The following is a 25,998-nucleotide window of genomic DNA, read 5'->3' as shown; positions in this document are numbered from 1 at the left end:
TTAGCCTCGTACCTTCGCCGAGACCCGAGATAGCTGTACCATTTTAAAACGAAATTGGCAGAGCTGGTCACGCAGCGTCGAGGCACAGGTGACGCCGTGCAGGGCGTGCGGGGCTGGGAGGCGGCACGTGGGCCCCGGGCTGGCCCCCTGAGGAAGCCCACGTCCTGCCTCGCCCCGGCCAGCGGCGCCGGCCCTGCCACGGAGGACGCGGGGCTGCCTGGCCCCGCAGGCTCTGGTCCAGCTCGGCCCTGGTCGGCCCAGAGGACTAGTTAGTGCCGTTTGTCTAAATAACTCAGTGTTTTACGTACAGCTGCTCTTTGGAAGGTGTTGCCTTGTACAGGTGTTTGATTTTTACATGACGATTTAAAGGAATCCAAGACCTGAGCCCAGAAAAGCCAATAATGGCCTTACTGCGAACCAGGAGTGCTTTTATCCCAGCACGTTCAAAAGGAACATTTTGATGATGCTGATGGCTTTAGCTGCTTAGATGTTTTTAGAAAATGCCTAGTAGATAAAATCGGGAATATTTTTAAAGGATTTTGCTATATGTTGACTCAGTTTTTCTAACATTGTCTCAACACAGCCGTAGTCCAAGGTACGCTGCAAAGCTCTTACTTACTGGCTTTGCTGTGGGGGCGCCGGTGCAGCCCCAAGCTTGCAGACTGCGGCAAGCCAGAGAGGCAGGGATGGAGGTGTCTGTGGAAGGGGCCGGGGGCTGGAGGCACCTGGAGCTTTGACAAAGGCAGTGTCACAGCGTGGGGACAGGGCAGTGGCTTGGTGTCGGGTGACAGCAGAAGATAATGTGGCCTGGGGCGAGGAAGACCTTCTAAGACTCCAAACGTCTTCTCAACTGTAAGTCAAAACATTGGTGGGTGGGCCAGACCCCAAGGGGCTTCTGTTCAGGGAAAGGCGCCATGGCTAGCACATGGGCCCCTCCTTTTTACACCTAGAGCCAAGGGGGAGTTCATGTTTAGGATTAAGGGGGATTCCTGAAAATCAACAAGAAAAAGACCGACATCGAGAGAAAAGCGATGGAGGACACTTGCTGGAGGGAAAACCGGAAGACCGGCCGGCGCAGGAAGTGGGGGGCCCGTCCCCGGAAGACCGGCCAGCACAAGAAGTGGGGGGCCCGTCCCCGGAAGACCGGCCGGCGCAGGAAGTGGGGGGCCCGTCCCCGGAAGACCGGCCGGCGCAAGAAGTGGGGGGCCCGTCCCCGGAAGACCGGCCGGCGCAGGAAGTGGGTGCGGGAACCAGGAGGCTATGGGGCGGGCGAGGGCTGCCGGGACGTCGCCGTCCCCGGGACAGCGCCACAGCGCACCCAGGCCCTGGCCCCGCAGTCGGCCAGAGCGCTCGGCCGCGTGGGGCCCCCGCAGACGGTCACGGCAGCATGCGTCTCTGTGACCGGCGGGTCTTCTTTGCCCTGTGTCCGGGACTCTGTGCCGAGTGCTGGATTCTCCTGTGGAACAGCGGAGACCAGAGCAGACGACCGGCCGGCAGCCCGAAACGCACCCTTCCGGCGGGACGCCGGTGCGGGGCGCAGTCAGCGTGACCCCGCGTGCTGGGCTGGGCTCCTCGTCGCCTCCGTGGCCCTCAGATGCTGCGTGCTCCTGCCCGCCGTGGCTGCGGGCCGGTGCAGCTCACCTGAGCCTCACGCCTCAGCCGCCGTGGTGGTCTCCGCTCGTGCACCCGCCGCAAAGGCCCGAGGCCCAGGCAGGGCGTCTGGTTCAGCCTCAGTGGCAGCAGGTCCTGGGTCCAGGGCTCAGGGCTCGGGCTTGGCGACCCTGCCCCCTCCTGCCAGGCCCTGTCCCTGGCGGGGTCTCGGGCGGGGTCTTGCCAGGGTCGGAAGCGTTTGCTGCCCCCAGGCCCCCTCCTCGCTTCTCTGTTGGGGGGTGCGGCGGGGTGCTACCCCTGTGGATCCTGGCTTTGGCTTTGCAGAAGGGAGGGGCGGCGGGCTGGTCGGGCGGGGTGGCATGCCCGCACGCCTCCAGGGGGCCCTGCCCCGCGGCCTGGTTCCCGCAGCGTCTGTGAGGCTGCGCTGACTCCCCTGTGGCCCCACCGCATGCAGGGCCCCTCCCCCTCAGCCAGGGGGCTCCAGGCTACGTCCCATCCCACTTTGGGGGGCTTGTCCCGCTCGGCATGAACCGCCTGGCGGCCCTGTGGCCGCAGCGCTCGAAGCCGGAGGTGTCAAGGTTCCGTGTGACTCCCTTCTCCTCACGGCCCCATCCAAAAGGGGGGGCGGAGCCACAAAGTGGTGTGGAAAACGGGGTTTTAGTTTGGTTCTAATGGAGAAGAAAGCAGAACCACCTGCTCCCCATTAGTTAAATGGGGAACACACAAACCCGTGTCCCCAGGACACACGCGGTGCAGGGTGGGGGTGGGGGGTTAGGGGGCCTGCAGCAGGTGGGCCCGTCAGGCCCAGAGCGGATGCACAGTGGGCTCCGCGCGGAAGCCCCCAGCTGATGGGGGAGTCACGGAGGAGCAGGGCTTGGAGGTGACGTGGGGGCTGTGGCTCTGCCCCCTGCCTCGCCCGGAGCGGGTGGGAGCCATCCCGGCGCCTGACTCTGGGGGAGTGCCCCGTGTCCGCGTGCCCGGGGTCCTGGGCAGGTTACACTCCTCAGGGGCCACAGCAGCATTCCCAGGGCCACGGCCCCTCCAGGACTCGTCCATCAGGCGAGTCCCCTCCCCTTGCAGCGGGGCGACGTCACCATCTGAACCCAGAGCGGCGTGTGGTGGCTGTGACGCTGGTGACAGGTGAGGACCGAAGGCGGCCGCCGCGCGCCCTGGGGTCCCGGCACGTGCCCGTGAGGCCGCTGGGCACAGGCTCACAATTACCTCACGGCGCAACCGCATCCCAGATGAATCGGCCAAGATGAGGTCACCAGGGCGGGCCGTGACCCAGTGACTTGGGTCTTTATGACAGGTAGTTAGGACATAGGGGGCACCACGTGGAGACAGAGGCCAAGATCGGGGTGCTGCTTCCACAAGGAACCACAAGATAGTGACCCCCAGAAGCCGGGAGACGGGGAGGTCCTCCGTCCCAGCCTCAGAGGAAGCAGCTGCCCACGCCTGGACCCTGGGCCTCTCCCCAGACTGTGAGGGACGCGCCTGCTGTTCGGCCGCCCGTGTGGGGTGTTTGGTTACGGCGGCCCCCGCCGCAGGGGACGAGCCCCACGGCCATCTGTCCTGGGTGTGAGCTGCTCCAGGTGGGGGGCTGGGCCCCGCTGTGAGCGGCACCCGACCGCCGTGGCGCACGCGGCAGGGATGAGGGTCTCCCGTGGGAGCCCCCGGGCCCGCATGCTGCTGGTGCCGCCCTCCAGGGCGACGGTGAGAGCGGAACCCTGGACGCGGCTGGAACGCCCTCGACGGGAGGCGGGTGACGGCGTGCGGCCCGCTCCGGCGCGCGAGCGGGTGCCACGGCCGTCCGCGGAGGTCTCGACAGCATGCTGGGCGGAGCACGGGTGGCAGAGGGGCACGTCCGGCGGGGCAGGACGCCCGTGGCGCTCAGACTCGGGGCCACGGAGTGAGGACCAGGGGTGCACGGAGCATGACCACCCCCCCCCGCGGCAGGGGGCTTTCCGGAACGCCACCAGAAAGCCCCACGGCCCCGCCGCCCTGGGGCGGTCCGCACCGAGTGGCTGTCACTCTCTCCACCTCCGCAGGTGCCAGAGACATTCCCGTAAATCGGCGACACGTCGTGCTGACGACTCCACGGGCTCGGCCTCGTTCCCGGGGGGGCCGCCGAGAAAGTGACAAGCCGGGTGGTCTGAGCAGCAGTCGGGGGCCCCGAGCCTGCAACCCAGGCGTCGGCGGGGCCGTGCCTCCCGTGATGGCTCTAGGGGAGGGCCCTTCCTGCCCCTCGGAGACAGGGACTCGCTGTCACCTGGCTTGTGGCGGCACCGCTGCGGTCCCTGCCTCTGCGGTCACACGGGCTCCCCGTGTCTGAGCCTCAAACGTCCCTTTGCTTCTCCGTCACGAGGACCTTCTGCTCCACACGCGAGGGCACCCAGGCCCCCCTGGTAACGCTCGGTGCTCTCCACATGAGGCCTTAACCTCGTCACACCTGCAAAGACTTTCCTAATGAGGAATGTTCTCAGGTGCCAGGGGTCAGGACCCGATGTTTGTGGGGAGAGGGGTGGCATCGTTTGGGCTACCTGCCACCATCCTCTTGACAAATTGCACACGCTCAGGTCACCAAACAGAAGTCTCCCCTGGGGGCTACGCACACTTCCTGCTGGCTTTGCAGTCCTGACGGCCCCTCAGAGCCTGGTTTGGAGGGGAGACTGGGGGCTCCCTGCCACGGCCTGGCAGAGCGAGGTGCTCCGTGGTGCCCCCAGGACGCTCAGGCACAGGACGACTGGCAAACAGTTGCCGAGTGAGGAACCAGCCGTCTCAGAAGGCACACCCAGCTGGGCAGGGGCCATCAGTGCCAAGGACGCAGAGAAAGGAGGCTGGGCCTCCAGAGGAGGCTTTTCCTGCAAGGCCTGCTGCTCCGAGCATCCGCGGATGGGCACGCAGGAGGCAGCTCACGCCGCAGTCCAACCCAGAGGCTCCTGACCGTGGCAGGACTCGCGCCCCATGCGGGCCGCTGTTGACAGGCGCCGGCCCCGCCCACAGCCCTTGTGGCTGCGCCAGCGAGCGGGGAATGAGGACGGGCCTTTGGGGCTGCCGTCCTCAATGCGCCCTGCAGCCCGGATGAGGGGCCTCTGGGGAGGTTCGTCCCCAGCGGCCTCACGGTGCAGCCCCCGAGGCCGGGCACAGGCTGGGGCGGATTGGGTGCGGCTGGCTCTGAGCCTCACGCTGACCATGAGGCCGCCCTGTCTGCTCAGTGGTACCCAAGGACCAGCCGATGGAACTGCCACCCTGAAAGGTGCTGAGCATCAGCTTTGCCGCGGAAAGGTAGGCTGCAGACCCAGCCGCGATCTCGCAAAGACAGGACCGGACCGTGGCCACCAGAGGGCGCTGTTCCATCCGTCTGCTCAGGGGCTCCCCGGGGCCTGGAGGAGAGGAGTGAGTCTCGAGTCCCTCCAAGATGTTTTCCTTTCTCCAAGCGCATTCAGATGCAGTCGGATAGTTCCCGGCGGCTGGCTTATAATGAGAAAGATCGGGCCGCCCCAGGTGCCCGCTGCTGCAGGGCCAGCCGCCTACAGCCCTCGGCTGGGTCCCACGCGAGTGCCGTGTCTCCCCACGCCCACGCCGCCTTCTCAGGGTGAGGGGTGGTGTCTGTCAGCGTCCCCCTGTGGAAGGCGCTGCTCGCCTGCCCCTCCCCGGTGCCGACACAATCCTGACCCGACAGCGTTGAGTCTGGGGCACGTCGGTACTCGGCGGACGTGGGCAGGGCTGGCGACTCGCTCCCAGCCTCGTGTCAGGTCCTGTAACCACGCTCCTCACGGCACCTTGCTGTTGTCTCTGTGCGCGTCGTTTTCCGGGTACAGCGCAGCCCCCCCCCCCCCCGCCAGGCTGTGGCCCTCTCGCTGTGTGTGCAGACCCTCGACCGTGTTTGCTTCCCCCAGAAGCATCACTCCTGGGCCCCCCCGTCTCTCTCTTGCAATCCGTCTGCCTGGCCCTGTTGTCCTGGAATGTCCCCGCCATTCTGGGTGCCCCCCTCCCCACCTCGCCGGCGGGAGCCCGTTTCCTCTTCCCTGTTTCACTCCCTCACGTGGGCGGGTGCACCGTCCGGCGCTTTCCTCGGCAAGGAGGCCACCTGCCTCAGTGGAGATGTCTGCCCCGTGCCCCCCCCCCCCACTGTAAAGGGGGTGTGTTCACGGCGAGGGCTCTGGCCAGCACCCCCTCTTCCCTTCACACGTGTTCAGGCTCCACACAGAGATCAAGAAGGCAGAGGCTGTCTCGTTCCTGAGCCCTCCGTGTGGGCTGGGCTCCCCACCCACCTCTGGATGCCTTTGCCGGACCTTCTTGTCTCGAGTGACCTAACATTTCATAGTGTCCCCCGTGTGGGCCTCTCCATCCTTTGCACGGGGTGCAGGCTGGACCCCCTCAGTCTGCAGAAGCGTGTCTCTTCGTCTGGGAGTTTCTTTAATTATTTCCCTTTTTTCTTTCTGGAGCTATTACTAGTCAAATGTTGTAATCTAAGAAGCTCAAGAAATCCCAAGCACCAGAAACACAAAAATGCATCAAGATGCATCATGATTTTTAAAACAATATTGAAAATGAACTAAGACAGAGGACTCATCCTTCCTGACTTATAAAATTTTCTATGAAGCCACAAAAATCGGCCCTGGCATACAGATAAACATACAGACCGATGGAACAGAACTGAGGTCCAGAAGTAAACTCATGCATTTACGGCCAACTGATTTTCAACGAGAGCAACGAGACTGGTCGGGGGGAATTTGGCGTCCATTCAACAAGTGGCTGTCCATGTGTAAAACAAGGAATCCGGACCCCGCCTCACACCACGGGTGAAACAATTCAAAATGGGCCAACGATCTAAGACTGCAAGACTCCTGGAACAGGGCACATTTTCGTGACCTCGGATTTGGCGATGAATTCTCAGAAATAATCCCAAAAACATAACAAAGGAAAATCATGGATAAATTGGACTTCGTCGAAATTTTAAAAACTGTCACACACACAAGTTCTTTATCAAGAAAAAGAAAAGACACAGATGGGAGACAATGTTTGCAAATCATCATTGTGACAGGGGTCTAGTATCTAAAATATATAAAAATACCTACAACTGAACAAAAAACCCAATTTAAAAAAAAAGCAAAGCACCTGAATACATGTGTCTCCAAAGAATATAAGCACACAGCCAACGAGTTCATGAAGGGAAGCCCAGTTTACTGATCCTTACGGGAATGCAAACCAGCCCTGCGGGATGCCATGTCACACCCGCCGTCGCGGACGAGAAAGAGCCCTGGCAAGGACGCGGAGAAACGGGAAGCTTCACGCGCTGCTGGTGGGAGCGTGGAACCGTCTGGCAGGTCCTTAAAAAATTAGCCAGAGTCGCCACATGGCCCCGCGATTCCAGTCCTGGTTTACACCCAAAACCACTGAAAAGAGTCACTGGAACAAAGACTTGCACACGAACGTTCACAGCACCACAATTCACAACAGCCAGAGTGTCCATGGACTGATGAATGAATACACAAAACGCACTCTGTCCACACTGTGGAGCGTCACTCCATAAAAAGCAACAAAGTAGCAATCCCTGCTACAGTGTAACCGAGCCCGGAAACCCTCAGTTAAATGAAAGAGCCAGACAGAAAGGCCACGGACTGTGTGAGTCCCACTTGTCTGACATGCCCACGACAGGTAAACCCAGAGAGACAGGTGCGGATGAGTGGTCACCAGGAGCGGAGGGATGGGGGGAGGGGAACGACTGCCCGACAGGGCGATGACCGCATTTTGGAACTTGATGGACGTGGTGGCTGTAATAAATGCCATTGTGAATGTTAATAAATGCCACTGAATCGTACACTTAGAATTTGTTCATTTTAGGTATGTGAATTTGACATTAATTTTAAAAGCCCCCAAAACTGCAGCCGCTGTACCCAGCTCGGCCGCGAGCGGACATGTCGCTGAGCGAGGTTGGGGCCAGCGCGCGCTTCCCCTGCCCTGTTCTGGACTCTTCTCTGGAACATGCGCTTCCTTCCGCCTGCAGCCGAGTGCTCGCTGCCCGGTCACTGCTCGGGTCGCTCGCCTGGCCGAGTTCGCTAGGATTTCCTTGTTGCAACACTTTAAGAGGAAGTCAAGAAAAGCGTGTCTAACCTAATAAACCGCAGACGCATTTAGGTCCCGAAGTGTTAACGAGAGAAACCATAAGGTTCCCGCCGGCCCCGGGCGCGGCACCGCGCGCCCGCTCCTGGCTGCCCGCGGTGACACAGCACAGTCCCGGCGCCGGGCGGCGGAAAGGCGCGCGCGCTTCCGTCCCGTGTCCGTCCCGTGTCCGCGGGCGGCGGGCGTGGGCGCTCACAGGGGGGCCGCCGCCCCGCCCGCCGGCTCCGTCTTCTGCGCCCGCTCCCGAGCGGCCACGAAGTGCAGCAGGTCGATGGCGGTGACGACCCCGAACACCATCTGCCTCTTACTGGACTCCCCCTGGCCGTGGTCTGAGGACGGAACAAAGCCGCGGTCACAGGCGCCGGACACGAGCCGCAGCCCCCCCGGGCGGCACGTCCCCGCGTGCGACATCCCCACGTGCCACATCCCCGCGTGCGCCGCGTTCCCAAGTGCGACGTCCCCACGCGCGCTGCGTGCGCGCCACCGCGGACAGCGGGGCCACGCCCCTCGGCGGACGCCCGAGGGCCTCGTGACCCTGCAGCCCGTGCATCTGCCCGGGTGCCACTCGCGGGCACCACTCACACCTCTGGCCTGTGACCGTCCTCAGGCTTAGGATGACCACTGAGACGGTTAATTTTTTGCATCAATGTGACAGAGCCATGGAGCGCCCAGACGCGGCCAGACGTCGCTCTGGGTGTTCCAGGATGCGGTCAGCACAGGAACAGTTAGGGGAGTAAAGCAGGACACCGCCCCCCCCCCCCCCCCTGTCAGCGTGGGTGGGCCTCAGCCCATCCCTCAAAGGCCCGGATAGAACAGAGAGGCCGAGTGACAGGGGACAGCCCTGCCTTGGCTCTCCCTGGGTCCCAAGCCTGCTGGCCCATCGAGGCACTTGCCAGCCTGTCATGGCGGCCACAGGTCTCTACACACACTCCCTGCCCACTGTTTCTCTAGAGAGCCCTGACCGATGCAGTCATCCTGGGGTGCACAAGGCGCCAGGCAGAGGGGTGCGGAGGGGAGTGCCCAGGTCACCTTTCATCTCACCAGACCCCACCCCGTCACCTCCATGGCTATCTGTCCCTAGGGTAGGGGTGGGGGAGCCCAGAGACCAGCTACCCACGTTTCAGGGGCTTCTAGGCGAAGGGGCACTTTGAAGGGGTGTGTCCCCCGCGGGGAAGGGCAGTCTGTGCAGCCTCGGCGACCGGGCCCGCCAGACCCTCAGGGACGCAGGCACGGCGGGGTCGGCCACCTTCGCAAGGGGCCGCGGGAGCTGCCGCGGACAGCAGGGGCCGGCGTGGCTGTGTCCACGACATGATTTACGAACCCCGAAACTGGAACTCGTACTGCTGTTTGATTAAATGCGAATGAACGAGACGGGGAAGGAAGAGCCCCGCCAGGCTCGGGGTCTGGGACCCGGACGCCCCCTCTGCCCCTGGAGTGTTTCGGGGGGGGGGGGAGGGAAGGGGGGGCGGCGGGTACACGTACCTGCGGGCCCCCCACCTCCTGCCAGGGCCTGGTCCCGCGCTGTGGAGCCAAGCATGGGGCAGGCGTTAGGTGCGCCCCCTCCTGATTCCTCAAGGACACCCAGGCCTGGCCCACATGGGGTTCCTCAGTCCGTGCTCAAGGCTGGGGGTGCTGAAGGCCAGCACCGCTGACACCCCAGACGCCCCGAGGGACCAGTGCCTCCTCCCGGCAGTAAAGGGCACACGGAAGGAGGGGCTGGGCCTCAGGGAACCACCCCGCAGGGCCCCCCCACGCCCGCCCACCCGGCCCGCCCACTCACACTGGATCTGCTCGTGGACCACCAGGGCGAAGTGGTCCAGCTCCAGGATGTGCGACAGCCGGCCCAGTGAGTCCATCAGGCGGATCTGGGAGAGAAGCCGCGGTCAGCCTGGCCAGCCTCAGCGGGAGGCTCGAGGCCACGGGGAGGCCGGGCACCGCTCTGGCTCCCCTCCAGCCTTTTGCTGAGAAACTGCAGGAATCGGAGTGCGACACGATGCTCAGAGGGGCCCTTGGGTGGGCCCCTGAACCCCGACGACACAGGAGGCGCCGCACAAGGCGCCGAATGCGGGTGCGGCTGCCCACCTGCTCCAGCGCCAGGACGTCCTGGCGAAGGGGACACTCAGGGTCTGTGGTCACCGGGGAGGGAGGGGCAGAGGGCGGAACGGGCAGGACGCGGGGTGCAGGGCCACACAGGGCCCCCCGGCGATGCTGGGACCACGCACGTCACTCCACACTGGCACGGCCCCGAACGGCCGGACGTAAGGTCGAACCCTCGTGTCAACGAGGGGCTTCCTAACAGCCGTCATCATCCGTAACAAACCCTGGCACCCACAGGAGTGACCCCCGGAAGCGGACGGGGGCAGGGGCCGCGGGGACTGTCTCTGTCCCTCCTGCTCCACAGACGAGTCGCGGGCACTTCGGGCCCAGCTTCCAGGGTGAGCACCAGTGGACGCACCTGCAGCCCCAGCAGAGTGAAGCCGGGGAGCGCGAAGCCTGGGAGCCAGTCGGGGGTGGGGGGACGGGCAGGGACACCAGCCAAGGCACAGACCCAGGTCCTTGCCCAGGTAGAGCAGGGCCCGGCTGACCCACAGTGACCCCCACCTCCAGGCTGGCCACCCCACTTGGTCATCAAGTCACCACCAACTGACCCAGAGGCCCTGCACATGCGGAGCCCGCCCAGGCCCCTTCCGTCCAGTCTACATAGGCCTCACGTAGACACCCCTTGGGAAAGGCCACCTGAACCCCCTGGCCCCACGAGGGCAGCGCCCAGCCTGCAGCGGCACCAGGCACAGCTCACAGCTCAGGGAAGGACGCGGACGGGGGTGGGGGCGACGCCGGGGCCTGTCTCTCGGCCCAGCTGCCATGACGTCAGGAAGTCACGGTGACCAGATGCATCTTCTGCTATGGGCAAGAGACCCAAGTGGCCCCAACCTGTGTCTCCCGTTCTCTCAGAAGTCGTGTCTGAGGCCTCACGACTGTACCTCCCTGCCCTCGGGGAACGTGTCAAAGTCACTGCTGGCAGCCACGTGTCAGAGCTGCGCTCAGGTGAAGACGGATGTGCCCCTCCTTGGGGGCTCTGGTGACGTCTCTGCAGGTCGAGCCCATGTGAGGCCGGTTGCATTTTAAAAGGCCTTTCCAGTTTTAACTGGTCAGGAACATCAAACACAGGGTTAAAGGAAGAGCAGAGAAAACGGAGTGAGCCTGCCACACCCCCACTCCGCACGTCAACGCGACGGAAACCCCTCAGCCTCTCCACTCGGGGGGGCTACGAGACGTGGGGGGCACTGGCGACAAATACGGGACCTGGTGGCATTTGACTGTGTGTGTGTGTGTGTGTGTGTGTGTGTGTGTGTGTGTGAGGGAGAGAGAGAGAGACAGGAAAAGGAAGGTCAAGTTCATTCCCAGGTCGGGGCTTAACCTTTGTCACACTGACAGGAGAAAACTGGGACCCTGAGGGGATGACCGACCTGTGGCACGGCCTCGGGGACACCGAGAGCAGCGTCCGGCCCGCCAGAGGGCGGCCGTCAGTATCCCAGGGCGACCTGGGGGTCTGACCAGCCCCCACACAGCAAGGGGCCACGCCGAGCTTCTCCAAAACGGTCTAGTTCTCAGACGACGGGGCGGTCGGGCGTTTCTGAACGGACGCGGCGCAGGGGAGAGGAGGCCGAGCCACGAGGCCCAGCGGGCCGGCAGGCGCACCCCGGGCTGGCCGCCGGGGCCTGGGCGCCGCCGGAGCACGGAGGGCGAGGGTGGACCCTCCGGACGCGGCCCTTGCCCACGGGGCTTCTCCGCTTGCGAAGCCGGGGTGAATCCTCAGCTTCGCAGCTCCGAGGGGTGCCTGCAGCACTGGCCCGCTGCGGCTCGGGGCGCGGTGGCACTGGGCCCGCCTCCGAGGACAGAGCCGCGTCTCGGCACCCGCGCCCTAGCTGAGCGGGCCTCGTACCTGTCGGAACTGCTTGTAGATGACTCTGTGGACCTGGTCGGACGGCTGCACCTTCCCGGCGAGCAGGGACGACAGCATGTTCCCCAGCGTCACCATCCCCAAGATGGCCCTGGGCGAGCGGGGGTGGGGCCGTGTCAGGGCGGCGACATGCCCACGCTGTCCGCCCGCGTCCGCGGTCGCGGCCAGGGGGCAGCGCCGGCCAAGACCCTGCCCGGGCCCGCCTGTTCACTGCGGGCAGATAGTAACCCAACGAGCGCCTGGGTCCCTCTGTGGGACACTGTCACGGGTGGCCAGCAGCGGTGTCCTGGGACAGTCCCGGGAGGAGCCAGTCACCAGGGCCCGTGTGCCGTGCCTTCCCGTCACACGGCTCCTCAGGGCAAGGCCAGCTGCTGCCACCCGCCTCCCATGCTCACACCGAGCGCAGGACCAGGGGACCCAAGTGCTGAGACCCAAGGGGACAGTGCGGCCAGGCCCCCGCCCCGGCCATTCCTCAGGGACACGATGCATGACAGCTGGCCCAAAGCTCTGGGCACCTCTGTGCAGAGTGGCTCAGGCCGGCTGGCCAGCTGTGGGGTCCACGCGAGCGGCTGGGACTGACCCCGACTCGTCGACCACGGGCGCCTGGTCGAAGCCCTTGTCTCGGAGGACGGTGATGGTGTGCTCGCAGGTGACCGTGGGCAGCACCGTGAGCGGGGCCGACAGGCTCAGGTCCTGAACTCTGAGGTGCCACCACCTGCGGGAAGACGGCCGGGCAGGGACGGCGTGAGCCGGGAGGGGGGCGTCGAGGACGAAGGCTCACGCGGGCAGCATCGCACGGGGGACCACGGCACGACCAGCCCGGCGTGGGACGTCCTCACCAGGGCTTCTTCTCCGTGAGGTCCTTCTCCTTCAGGAAGCCTTTCTGTAGCATCCACTTGTCACTCAGGAACTTGGACCTGCAGGTGTCGGGAGGTGAGCAGGGCCTGGCAGAGGGTCTCGGCTGCGCCCACACCGAGGGGCACGGTCCTCAGGGAAAGCCCGGTGCCCTCCGTGCCCACGACACGCCATGCTGGCGCACCCTTGCAGGCTCACACACACATGTGCACGCACAGTGGGCCAGCCCAGCACACCGGACACGCGTGTTCTCACATGGAGTGGGGCAGCTCAGCAGGGGGCTCCCAGACACAAGCCACCTGCCCCTGGAACCCCAACTTGGGGCACCCACCAGGGGTAGCTGAGCCCATCAGATATGGAACTTCAGCAGCCCTGTCTGGAACAAGCCCCAAGGGCACTGTGGGGAGGGGTGGGGAGGTGTCTCCGGGTCCCCACCCCTCCCCCCCCCCCAGAAGCCTGGTGCAGAGCAACCAGGGTCCATGCTTCAGGGTGAGCCTGGCAGGCTGCCAGCCAGGGGACCAGGGACAGGCACTCTAAGCACGGTCAGACCCTGACTTTACACGAGTCCGGAAGACCCCAGGGAGGGGCATGACAGGCCAAGACACAGGCTGTGGCCTGGAGGGGGGGGCGCGCACGCTGTCAGACGTCAGGGCAGGCCCCGCGGGGGCGCCGGCGGCCGGGGGCGGGGCCCTCACATGTAGTTCCGGACGGAGTCGGGCAGGAGCACCACGCAGCGCTGGCCCTCCCGCAGCTCCTGGGCGGCCTTCACCGCCACCGACATGGCACTGCCGGAACTGCCACCTGCCGAGAGCGCGAGTCAGCGCCGCCCGCGTCCGCGCGTGGGTGTGCGCGCGCACGCCTGGAGACACCGGAAGGCTGCCTGGGGGAGGAGCCGCCCTCGGGGTGCTGTGGGGACCCCCACTTCTCACTGTCCCTCTCCATTCCTCGGGTGCCACTCTGTGTCCTGCCCCTCAGGGTTTCATGGCGGACCCCCCACTTGGACACGGACTCCCTGCAGCCAGCGCGGCTCCTCTCACCTGTGGGCCGAGCCCCCGGGCAGATGTCTGAGGATTGACCAAGCCCAGGGACAGCCTTGCTGGGCAGGGGGTGGCCCTGGTCCCTCTGCCTGTCACTAGCTGCTCACAGCCACCCCTGAGGCAGGTGACGTCCGGAGCCCTGAGTCACAGCCTGAGGGCAGATCCTCGGAGGTGGCCATGCTCACCGAGCCCTCTGGGCTGAGCTGAGGGAGGCGCGATCTGACGCGCAGGACCAGGGCCCTTCCCCGAAAGTCACCAAGTGGCCCCGTGCAGCACCGAGCACTCGGGCTGTGGTCCCACAGGCAGCAGCGACCTGGTGAGGCTCAGCACCGAGCACCTCCTGTCACGAGGCACAAACCGCTCCTCCCGACGTCGTTTTGGAATTCCTTTTGCAGCCGAAAGGGGCTTGCTTCCGAGCGGCCACGCCCCCCACTCCCGGCGTCCCCGCCCCCGACGTGCCTGCCACGGAGGGGAGCGCGTTTCACGTGGCTGCGCCTCACCTCCCCACACGGAGTTCTCGCGTGGGTGTGTGGCCCGTGTCCCCTCTCAGCACGTTAAGTGCCCGAGACCTGAGCCAGGCCATTTCCCCCGTCCACTCGGGCGGGGCCTCGGGCCTCCCGGGGGAGAGAGTGCTGGCCGCGGAGGCCCTCGGACGCGCCCCGGCCTCTCCCGGCAGCCAGTCCCAGCCGCGGACCCTGCGTGGGGGCCCAGCCCGAGGCGGGTGCCCCGTGACGGCTGCAGGAAGCTCCCCGCAGGCCACGCCCGGCCCCACTGCCGCCTCTGCTGGGCGCAAGGCCAACGCCCCCTTTTCTGTCAGGCTACCAGGACTAGCCGTGCCCCCTCCCGGCTCACACCCCTCCTTTCCCGGGGCTGCGTGCCACTAAGCGAGGCCACTAAGGACGGACACAGAGCACGTGGGCCCCCAGGAACCGAGGACACTGACCCAGAGCTCCGGCCACGCTGGGCAGGGCGCCGGACGCGGCCCCCCGCCTCGCCGGGAGTGACCCACTGAGCCCGGTCACTGCTGCATGCAGCCTCAGTATGAGGGTGACCGACCGTCACGCGTGTGCTCTGGGAGCTGGCAGGGGGCAAGCGCCCGTCTGCCCCTCACAGACCCCGCCCCCGGCCCCCCACGGCCTCCCCGCCCCACTCACCGCACAGCAGCCCCTCCTGCGAGATCAGCATGCGGGCAAAGGCAAAGGACTGCTCGTCGCTGCACTTGTACCATTTGTCCACCACCTGCGGGCAGGGCCGAGACCGAGGGCTCCAGCGGGGCTGGGGCAGGTGTGCAGGGTGCGACCTCGCAGACTGTCTCGTCCAGGTGGCCAGGGCCCCGCCCTTGACTGCACGCCTGGAGCGTCCTGCGTCTTCCCGGTCCCATGCATTTTGCACATGGCGACGGAGACCCTGGGCGCCCTGGCCAAGGCTGGCCCTCCTGGGCGTCTGTGCCCAGTGCGATCACAGCACACACTCGGATACTGTGCCCATGTCACTTGGTCTTGACCTTCAAGACCACGCCTCTCATCCCTGCTGTATGGGACTCACGTTTCTGTGTGCCCTCGGTGGGGAAGCCTGGCCAGGGGCCTGCGGTCAGCCAGCCGGGCGAGTGGACCCCCGAGCTGGTTAAAGGGTGAGCTGAGGGCTGCGTGGTCCCCGTGGCCCCACCTACCGCCCGGTCCAGCACCGTGGGGATGAAGTCGTAGCCGATCCCCTCCACCTCGTAGCCCGTCTGCTCCGTTTGGTTCAGCTCCTCGGGCTCCGCGAGGATGGAGCCCTCAGGGTCCACCCCAATGATCTGCAGGGACAGCGATGGGCTCTGTCCAGCAAGGCCCCTCTGGGCATGCGGCATCCTCAGAGCAGCTGAGATCACCACCGAGACCCGTCCGTGGGACACAGGCCTCACGCCCGGGTGGGACACGAAACCCAGGGACCCAGGCCCAGCGTGGGAGGGGACAGCTCAAGGAGACGGCTGGGGGAAGTGGCCACCGGGTGTCCCAAGGCGGCCCCAACAGACTGCCCGGGTGACAGCTGAGCCTCGGGAAAGAGGGTAGCGCTGGGCACTGACCATTCTCTGGACGGCCAACAAGTGGTGGGCGAGAGGGAATGACTCGGTGCCAGCAACCCCGTGTTTCTCGAGGCCCCACCCGGCCACCATCAACCCTGAGCCCTGGGCGCCCGGTGGGGCAGGAGCAGGACCGGAACCAGAAAGCTCCGAACCTCTCAAACCCGCTCTCCTGCATCTGGCTGGTCGGAGCGCCTAGGGGTCGTGTCACGGGGTGCCCCCATGCCCCGGGCAGGGCCCCGCCCACTCACTTTGCATCCGGGGCACTTCTCCTTGAGCTTCCGGGCGATGCCCGTGATGGTGCCGCCCGTGCCCACCGAAGCCACCAGCATGTCCAGCTTCCCTGATGAGAAGAGGCCGTATCAGGCACTTGACCCGAAGGAGGGCAGGGCCCCGAGGCCACAGCAACAACACTTTTCCCTCCAGTCCCCACTGACATCCCCACTGCCGCTCATCACGGGCCTTGGTCTTCAAGGAGCGTGGAGCCCCAGCGGCCCAGCGCGCGCCGGCTAAGTCTGCTAAGCGGCAGGCGGCCACTGCACCCTGGTTCGGTGTGACCCCGTCAAGCACGGCGGGAGCATGGGAAGGACATGCGCAGTAGCTACTGGGGGGCGGGGCCCAGAGAGGCCCACGACCCACCTCCTCATGCTGTTTGGGTTTGGGCAGTGTGAAGAAGTAAACTGAGTCATAAAGGAAACAGAACGAATCCAGCTCAGAAGCCATCTGGCTCTCCCGCTGCCCAGCGCCAGCCCAGGCATCCTGTAGACAAGTCAGTGCGAGGCCCCGAGCCAGGGTGGCCGGCTGTTTTTGCCAAACGGGAGAATTCCCACACATAAAACCTGGGTAAGCGAATGCCTGGGCTCTGCTGCCCGGCTGTTGGGCACAGAACTCTTAAGCCGATGCCAACTCTGAGCTCCAAACAGGAAGCCAGGGTGCCCGCCGCCCAGCAACGCCCCCCAGAATCTCAGCTCATCAGAAAACATCAGGGACCCCTGGGCCTGGGCACTGAGGTTCCCGGGGAGCCCCGCGGCCAGACAGCGAGCTGACGTCCCCGTGGGGCCTGGAGGTGAGGACGTGAATGTGGAATTCAACGCCAAGCTGGGGCTCCATGCCCAGAGCCAGTCAGCGTGGCGAAGCCCCGGCCGTGAGCCCCACAGCACCCTGGGACACACTCGCGCCCTGCGCCAGGAGCCCCTCAGCCCTGAGGCCGGACTGCTGGGCAACGGCGACTGCGTGACACGCTCGGTGCTCAGGACAGGCAGACCAGCTCCAGGAGAGCACAACACTGGGAAGAAACCGCTCCAAGGGAACGCTCGGGAAAGCGCTCAGAGAGGGGCGCTCGGCCTGGGGCTCGGAGGGTGACGAGGAGTTTGCTGAGGAGCTGCCGCGAGGAGCCCCCCACACACACCACCAGGGAGGGGCACAGACCGTCGCACTGCTGCAGGATCTCCTCGGCGGTGCTGTCGTAGTGGGCCAGGGGGTTGGCCGCGTTGCGGTACTGCGGGGGAGAGAGCAACGGGGCCACCGGGTCAAGGTCAAAGGCGCTGGGGCGGCAGCGGCCGCAGGGCATCGGTGCAGCCCGGGGTCGGGGGGTGTCCCGGCGGCTCAGGGGCCGGGGGCTGGAACCCTCAGCAGACAGGAAACCTCAACCCCAGCTCCTCAGAACACGTGACGTCGGACTAACCCGGAAGCGAAACGAGCGGACGGAAGAGCTTCCGGTAACAAGGCCGCCGGGGGTTTCACGCCCGCGGAGCCGCCAGGGTCCCCCGCGAAGGGCGTTTCCGCTCAGCGTGTCACCCAGAGGCCCCGTCAGGTCGCTGACCTGCCGGCCGCGGAGGCCACCCCGCCCCCCAATAGTGACGCCCCCCCCGGAGCACCCACTGCAGCCCTCGCCCCGAGCCTCACCTGGTCCAGGATGTGAGAATTGGGGATCTCGTTCCTCAGCCTCCACGCCACACCCACGTGCGACTCGGGGGAGTCGAACCGGGCGTTGGTGGGCGTCCGCACGATCTCGGCCCCCAGGGCCCGCAGCACGTCCACCTGCCGAGGGACGCCGCCGTCACCCGCCGGCCCCGCGTGCTGGGCGGCGGTCCCGGGGCCGGCCCTGCCCGCCTGGGCCACCCGCCCGCTCACCTTCTCCGTGCTCATCTTCTCCGGCATCACGATGATGCAGCGATAGCCCTTCACGGCGGCAGCCAGGGCCAGCCCGATCCCTGGGGACGGCATGCGGTGAGCCCTGCCCCTCCGCCCACAGGGCGGCCACTCCCCCCGCGACCCTAAGGGCACAGGCCCGGGGACAAGGCGGCCTCCTCCTGGGTCCCGAAGGGGTCAGGGCCACCGTCCTGAGGACGGACACCCCACCACTGAGATCACTGTCCAGCCGTAAGATCCCGTGGAATCCACCTGGCGAGGTGTCAGGCTTGCCGGGGACCTGCCACCCTCCCTCCCCCTTTCCGATTGCTCCCTCGGCAACAGGGGTGTCTGTCCTGTGCCTGTCCCCCCGCCACATTTTGGAACGTGGTGTCACATGTCCCCAGATGTAGGGGACCTGTCTCTGATGTGGATGACATTTAGAGGAGACCTCGGACTTGGTAGCGTTGGCGCTGGAATGAGTCAGGCTCTGGGGCTGTGGGGAGGGGGGCGAATGTATTTTGCATTTAAGAGGACATACATTTTGGAGGCCAGATGGCGGTTATGGGCTGAATTGTGTCCCCCCCCCCCCCCCAAATTAATATGTTGAAGTCCTAACCCACATCACCTCAGAATGGGACTGTTTGGAGATGGGGTCTTTGAAGAAGCGAGGTTAATTGAGGTCACCAGGGTGGCCCTAATCCCACGACTGGTGTCCATGTCAGCGATCAGGGCACAGACGCACAGAGGGACGCCCGCGTGAGGACACAGGGAGAAGACGGTGTCCACACGTGCACCAAGAGACCACAGGTGGACAGCCGGGCCCACATCTGGATCTCCGCCCCGAGCACCCCCCGCCGTGAGAGGATAAAGCGTGGAGGGAGCCACCGTCCGCGGCTACCTCCGCTCCGGGCCTTCGCTGCCTGGTGTCAGCACGCAGGGCGGGGGCACAGGGCTGCGCACGTGCCCCGTGCCGAGCAGACTGGGGAGCGGCCGCCAGCCCCGTGGGCCACGGCCACGCACCTGTGTTCCCGGACGTGGGCTCAATGAGCGTGTCCCCCGGCCGCAGCACCCCGGCCCGCTCGGCCTCCTCCACCATGCGCAGGCTGATGCGGTCCTTGACGCTCCCGCCCGCGTTGAAGAACTCACACTTGGCCACTGGGAGCGAGAGGGGTCAAGAGAGGAGGGCCCGGGCCTCCCACACCTGCCCGCGCAGGGATAGGCCTGGTCTCCGTCCGTGTATGCCCGCCCCCACCCGCCGAGGACCGCATGGCACCTCCGAGGGACTGGGGTGGGCTGCCCCAAGGAGCCCCCCACTGGCCATCAGGCAGCACAGTGACTTGCTCAGTGTTTAGCAGGCGCCAGTCCACCCCAAGTGCCGGTAAGGCCCAGTTGTGCCCTGTGGCCCCTACCAGGGGACTTGGTGCCCGGGTCGCAGCCCGGGACTGGGACACGCACGCCCTCCCCATCTCTTAAAAAAATGCGGTGTCTGTCCAGTAGGAGGTCGAGGAGGGGCTGCTGCCATGCTGAGGCCCTGATCCAGCCCGCAGCACCCCAGAGAGCCTCTGACTGGGTCTGTCGGGTTCCTGAGACCCTGCCCCTAGACAGACGTTGTCCCCTAGAGCCAGGAGAGGCTCCTGCTCTGCGTGTGTGCACGTGCGCGCATGTGCACCTGTGTGTGCCTACATGCACGGGACCCTCGCAGGTCTCACACCGAGTATGGGCAGATAGTCCCACCCGCCCATGGACAGAGGCGCTGAGGCAGGGGCCGGCTGACCTGCTGACGGCCTGGGCCAAGCTGCGTAAGCAGTCGGCCTCGGCTGTGCACGTGTAAAAGGGACACATGAAATCCCACCCTGGGGCAACTGCGTCTTCCGGGTCCTGGTTAGGGGTCTCTCGCCCTGGGCCCTGGGGTCTCGGGCTGCCCGGGACCCTGGCGCTCCCAGCAGTGCCTGGAGTGCGTGCTGCTCTGTGCTTCCCAAGAGGAGGGGGGCTCCCAGGGCGACCAGGGGGAAGCGGTCGCCTGGTGCCCTGGGCTCCGCAACCCCTTCGGGCCCCCTCGAGGTCTGCTGGGGCACCTGTCCCGTCCAGCTCACCCTGCCCCCACACCTGGACCCCCTCCGGGGCCTTTGCAGCTGCCGTTTCCTCTGTGACAAAGTGGCAGTCTACTTGGGCTCGGTGCCCTGGAGACAGTGACAGCGAAGAAATGCTCCTGCCCTCTTAGTTTCCGGAAACCGCTTCCTGCAAAGCAGCCCCCTCCCCGCACGGCAGAGACGACCCTCGGATGACCCCCCGTTCACCTAGGACCGGACCAGACACGGCCCCCAGTTCCCACCGTCTCACAAGTAGCGGATGAAGTATCCGTCCCCACGGAACTGGGCCAACACTGAGGTGACCGCTTCCTGCCCAGCGGACAGCTGAGGGACCCTCATCACAGAACTGTGCCCCCGTCCCACGGAGCCGCCTGCAGCGTGCCGGCTCCTCCCCGAGGCGTCGAGGACCCTCGGCTAGGGCACACACACTCCCTCCCCACTCAGGCCTCGCCTCGCGGGCCCCCTCCTCACCGACCCCCCGCTCCAGAGCAGCCCGCTCGGTCACCCTCTAGCGCGTGACCCCGTCGTGTATCCCTCCTGCTCTTAAGGGACATCCCCTCGCCATTCGTCACCCCCGTGAGGGCCCCGGGGCCACCCACCCCGCCCCCGGGAGCCCGGGCTGGGCCGAGCTCGCCCAGGGCCAGGCACTCACAGAGCTCGCACTTCAGGCCAAAGTGCTTCCCGATCTTGCTGACCCGCACCATGGGGGTGTCCCCGATCTTCTTCAGGATATCTGGCAAGATTTTGGGGGATTTTTCCCTACAATAGAGGAGTTCGCGATTGTTCAGAAACACAAAACCAAACAGTATCAGCCTTGACAGTATGGCACGTTCTTTTAAATAAATCAAAGAACTGGCTTTAATAAGGGAACTGGGCGGTGACTACACAAATCTACACGCAAGAAAAAAGGTGACAGCCACACACACACACATACCCCGAAAAACCTATGAAATGAATATCTGTAGTTTAGTAAATAGCAGCACCGAGGTCACTTCCTGGGTTCGAAGAGGCTCTGATCACATGCCACCCACGGGCAGCGGGGCAGAGGGACACGGGAGCTCTGTGTCGTGTCTGTAGCTCCTTGCGAGCGTTAATTTCTAACCGAAAGAGTCGAACACCAGCTTTAAAATGGCGCCGGGGCCCAGCCCGTCCTCTCTGGAAGTCTTTACCAGCGACTTCCGTCCCTTTGCTCCCTCAGCATCTGACACCTGGGGCACCGCCTTTTCCTCTCTTTAGACAGCCCGGTGCGGGCCGCGCCGGGCCCAGCCAAGCGCCCAGCATCCCTGGCAGGGTCGGGCGCAGGCGTGTGGAGCCCAGCGACGCTCCAGGCAGAGCGGAAAGGCCTGGGGCTGGCCACTCTGTCCTTGGGCCGGGTCAGGACCGCCCCCCAGAGCTCGTCCAGCCCAGAGTGAGCTTTCCTTTCCTCGGGCGAGCTGTCCCCCTCCACACTCCAGTGACCCCCGCCCCCGCAGTTCTCCACCTGACGAGCTGGTGACAGGTGACAAGCGGGTGTAGGATAGCACTTGGGTGTGTGCTAACTGTGACACAGGCATCTCCTGAATGTCCCCGTGGTGCTTCCTCCCACCCCGCATCCCCCCCGAGACAGCCTAGGTGCTGAGGACATGCTCACCAAATATCATCCACCTAGGAGGATACACCTGGCCTGAGTTAAGAGATGCAGGAGCTTCCTGCACCCCTAGACTTCTAACCGATTGCCTGGGGTCCTCAGACCTCAGTGAGCCGGTCAACACCCCAGGGGCCCATGAGATGCGCGCCCCCAGGGGGTCCAGCCCCCCAGGGGCTCCAAAGAGAGCAGGAATGCTGCATTCTAGGTGGGGACTCGGGGGGGCGCGGAGACGAGTGGCCACAGACAGGCTGGCATCCGACTGCTCTCTCTCAGTGTAGGGGGAGCTGAAAGGGTCACCACAGCCAGGCCAGAGGCAGGACTCGGAGAGGCGACAGCCAGGGCTGAGGGCAAAGGGCTCCTGACCATGCTCTGGAGGCGAGGCCCTCGGGGTCAGGCCGGGGTCGATTCATTAACTAGACAGAGCCCAGACCAGACAGAGGCGAACCCCTGCACCCTCATGTGGGGGAGGGCTGGCGGCAGCTAGGTCACCCCGGGGGCCAAGGCCCACCCCCACCGGACGGGGGGTCCTGGGCAGGCCGAGAACTCGGGATCCCTGACTTGGTCACCTGAGGATCTCGCCTGAAAAGACCAGGGCAGGACCCAGGGAGAGAATTTACCAGGGATGGCCACGGAGTCACTGCTCAGCTGCCTTCACTCTGACAGCAAGGGGGGCCTGCAGAAGGGTCACCCCCGGCATCTCGGAATAAGCCCCAAACTCCTCACAGGGGTGGGGCCCTGCCTGCCCTCCCCTCTGGCCCACCTTCTGAGCCCAGCCCACCCAAGAACCATCTGGAACTCCCTCCCCCCAGTGACCCGTGGGGTCACCCTGTCTCATCACCTCATGGGATGTGGTGAGGGGGTCTCACCATCAGGACCCCCAGGCCTATCTCCTCCGGGAGACCCGGGTCTGATGTCTTCCTAGTAGGTAAACCCCAGCGAGACTTGGGCCGAGCCCAGCTCCCTCCTAACTAGGACGGGTGACACAGGGCTCAGCTTCAGGACGGGACGGCAGCCCCGTCTGGCTCTTCAAGAGGGGTTTTCAGGGCAGGGTGTGAGGTGCTGGCAACCTGGATAGGACAGTGTCCTTTCTACCTCAGGACCCAGGGTCGCTCACCTAGCCCTCGGGCCCGGGGGTCTGTCTTCCCTGCCACCGCGGAGCTGAACCCCAGCTTCGCACCGGCTTCCACCCACTGCTCTGGCTTGTCTTGGCCCCGAGGGCTCACCCCGTCCGGCCGGTGGCCAACCTGACCTCCTGAGCTCCCAGCATTCCCACGTATAGTGCTTGGAGCTGCTGGGTTTGTAAATTTCCATTGTCACTTAAGGCCCCGCTGAGGAGTGCACCTTGCCCACCTCTAGTTCTGATTTTAAAATCAATAATCATAGAAGTTGGTAGAACTGTATATACAGACGAAAAATCAAATATCTATGAGACAGAGTCTTTGAGTCATTTGTTCTACTTCTGATTATCTAAGTAGATGATCTTAAACCTTAGAGAGCTCAATGTGAGTTTCATGATGACTCAGGGATTTTTGTTTTCCTTTGCCCCTGATTAATCTCCTACACCTAGCACAGATGCTCAATAAAGGTGCAGTGACCATGTGAACAGATAGTTTGCTACTGTAGTTGTTCATAACGGGATAACTGCGAACATCTAAATACCCAACAGAGGGCTTATAAAAACTACGCTTTATTCAGCCAACAGTCTCTGTCCAACCACAACCGGAGCCCACTATCGAAAAATGTTTCACGGCCAGGAGAAACGTTTAGCCCTTCGAGTTACGTAGAAAGGTAAACGTGTGATCCTAATTGCCAAAAATGCGCGTACTCACCTCCAACAGGAGCGTGCGGCCTCATGGGCCTGCGTCGGAAACCTGGCCTCTGCGGTCACTCAGGGGAAGACCTGGGCACTGGCACTTCTGTACCAGGCGCCTGCATTCGCTGGACACCGATCCAGGGGCTGGGCGGCAGGGCAAGCAAGCCTGGCCTCTGAGCCCAGGTGGGCTCATCTACAAAGCCCCCCCCCCCCCGCCCCCGGCCAAGCCCTGCAGCCCATCAGTGATTACAAGGGGGAGGTCGCGCCCAGGGCCACATGGCGAGGTGGCTTCCAGGGAACGAACTCCTACCCGCGGGCGACAGGCCACACACAGGGACTTACGGGGAGGTGTGGTGATGTGGGGAGTCGGTGACCGGCCTGCCCAGCTGCCAGGAGCACCTGCTTGGGACGTCGGGACTGACCCAGAGGTGCTCCTTGGTGTCCTCGTCCCCCGGAGGCCCCTGCTCCAGGCTCCCCCTCTCGGAGCGTGCCCCTGAGCGGCGGGGGCACCCCGCCGGCCACTCTTCGGCTTGCGGTGTCTCGGAGGGCATGCTGCAGTCTGCGAGAGGGGACAGATGTCCTCAGAGCTGGATCTGCCTCCGCTAGGGTGGGGGTGGGATGGCGGTCTGGCTCAGCAGCCCCTGGGGGTGGTGGGGCTCCCCCCAATCAGACGACTCTCAAGAACTAGGTAAAGGCAGGAACCTTTTGTGGCTCCTCAAAAGGTTCACCACAGATCGGCTGTGTGACCCCAAAAGCCCGCTCGAAGGCATCGACTCAAAAACAAGGAATCAGATATTTGCACACCACAGTCAGAACGGCACCATTCGCAGTGGCCGAAGGTGAAGGAAAACAGCCAGTGTACAAGGAAGGGTGACAGGACATCGGAAACGTGGCACAAATCCACACAGCGGGCGGGCCGCCGAGCCCCCAGCTGCAAGCCGAGGGCCGGCCTCTCCTCTGTGGCGCCCCAAGTCGCCTGCAGAGGCCCCAGGCGTAGACCTCCCGGGCCACAGCGCCCTGGCCGGCGGGCGGCGCCCTGGCCGGCGGGCGCGCGCTGGGTGGTGGGAGCGGCCACGATCCCACCGAGACCCCGCCCCACGGGATGCAGGCAGCAGGGCGCCAAGAGTGGCGACTTGCCTCGCCCCAGAGCGACGTGCGGCGAGGTGAGGGGCTGCTGGGGACACAGACCGCGACCGACCTGTCCCGTGGAACTCAAAGGCACTCTCTGGGGCCGTTGCTTGTCCACGCAGCTCCGAACCCGCAGGCCGCCGCCGGGCGCACCCAGCTCAGCCTGCGGCGCCCACAGCGCGGGGCGCACCCACGCACGTGCGGCCTGGGGAGGCCCCGCGCTTCCGCCGCACTCTACACCGCACGGCCCTTTTGGGGTCCCGACGCCCCTAAAGGCAGCTCGGCACCCAGCACGCGCGCCGCTCGGCCCTGAGGGGCCTGGGGAGGGCCAGGGATGCGCGCGGTAGTAAACTTTTAAAAGTGGGAGTTTCAGGTCGGGGGAGATCGAGGCCCTACGGCGACTCTGGACACCGCGGGGTCGCCCGGCTTCGGGAAGGGCACTCGGAGACACAGTTTGGAATAGATACCCCCCGTAATCCCGGGCCGCCTTGCGCTCCCGCTCCCCCCCCCCCCCGCCCGAGACCGTGCGGGGCCCGCCCCGCGCCCCCGCGGCCCCGCGCGCGCAGCTGCCTCGATACTTACCCACGCTTCGCACAGTCGGCGGAAAAGCGCAATCTGTGAAACAACCATTTACTACCCAAAATGCCGCGAAAAATCAGCGATCGGCACCATTACGGCGCCTCTCCCCAAAACCCCTTCCCCAGGTCCCAGCTCCGCGCCCCGGGCTCGCGGCCCCGCGTCCGCTCCGCCGCCGCGGGAGTTGGGGTGGGGGCCCGCGGCCGCTGAGCCCCGGCGTCAGGACGGTCTGGACTCCCGGGGGGAGGGTCCGGACGCCCGCCCAGCTCCGCCGCGGGCGCGTGCGGATGGGGCCACCGCGGCGGGCGGGTGCGCGACGCGGGACCCCAGGGCTGGGGCGGTGCTCACCTGGACCCAGCGCGGGAAAGCGGCGGACGCGGCGGCGAGCGGCGGGAAGACCCGACCCGGGGCTGGCCGGCCTTGGGGGGACCAGGCGGCCGGGAGTGGCGGGCGGGCGATTGGCCGAGAGGCGGGGCGGAGGCCGGGCGCGCGGCCAATCCCGAGGTGCCGAGTGCCGCCCCCGCCCTCCGCCCCGCCCCCTGAGCCCCGGGACCCCTGTGCCTCCCTGCCCCCTGACCCTCGCCCCCCCCCCCCCGCCCAGGCTGCCGCACCAGAACCGCGGCCTCGGGGGTTCTGCGGACGCGGGGTACCCGATGTCCCGACCGCGTTTTACTTGGCTGCCTGCTCGCTCTGCGCGGCGTAACGAATTGGCCGGCGAGTTTAGGACCTGCTGCTGGAGAGGCAAGGGCCGCTTGGGCCCCGCGGACGGCCGTCGCGGATGCCCTCACGCCCGCCCCGGTCCCCGCGGCCTGGGCACCGCCGCGCTGCTGCCCCTGGCTCGGGGCCCCGGGGGCGCAGAGCTGCGGCCCCGCGCACGCAGCAGGCGCTCGGCACCCGGGCGCTGCGTGGGCCTCGGCCCGCGGGCTTCTCCGCGTCTTGCCCCTGGTTTTCAGTATACAAACATTTAGTGTTCATGGAG

At 65.4% G+C, this 25,998-nt stretch overlaps 1 protein-coding gene across 6 annotated transcripts; it reads right to left on the bottom strand.

Moving 5' to 3' along the window:
* Window positions 1-7,433: 7,433 nt before the first annotated feature.
* Window positions 7,434-25,466, bottom strand: CBS (cystathionine beta-synthase). Of its 6 annotated transcripts, XM_036238093.1 has the most exons (18): window positions 25,368-25,450; window positions 25,026-25,058; window positions 23,658-23,874; window positions 20,528-20,634; window positions 18,806-18,940; window positions 17,786-17,865; window positions 17,558-17,692; window positions 17,081-17,150; window positions 15,904-15,995; window positions 15,260-15,385; window positions 14,745-14,829; window positions 13,249-13,354; window positions 12,538-12,615; window positions 12,279-12,413; window positions 11,681-11,789; window positions 9,518-9,602; window positions 9,220-9,324; window positions 7,434-8,066 (listed from the first exon to the last, which is right to left on the bottom strand). In XM_036238093.1, the coding sequence occupies exons 3-18, from the start codon at window positions 23,864-23,866 to the stop codon at window positions 7,930-7,932; spliced, it is 1,794 nt and encodes a 597-aa protein (XP_036093986.1). In that variant the 5' UTR covers window positions 23,867-23,874; window positions 25,026-25,058; window positions 25,368-25,450; the 3' UTR covers window positions 7,434-7,929. The 6 variants fall into 6 exon arrangements, with proteins under 6 accessions (XP_036093986.1, XP_015998961.2, XP_015998962.2 ...); XM_016143475.2 differs by lacking the exon at window positions 25,026-25,058 and having other exon boundaries at window positions 25,368-25,466; XM_016143476.2 differs by lacking the exon at window positions 25,368-25,450 and having other exon boundaries at window positions 9,220-9,258; window positions 25,026-25,167.
* Window positions 25,467-25,998: the final 532 nt, after the last annotated feature.

Source organism: Rousettus aegyptiacus, unplaced genomic scaffold, assembly GCF_014176215.1.
Source record: "Rousettus aegyptiacus isolate mRouAeg1 unplaced genomic scaffold, mRouAeg1.p scaffold_m13_p_20, whole genome shotgun sequence".
Taxonomy (NCBI): Eukaryota; Metazoa; Chordata; class Mammalia; order Chiroptera; family Pteropodidae; genus Rousettus; species Rousettus aegyptiacus.
This window is presented reverse-complemented; position numbering and strand designations above follow the sequence as displayed.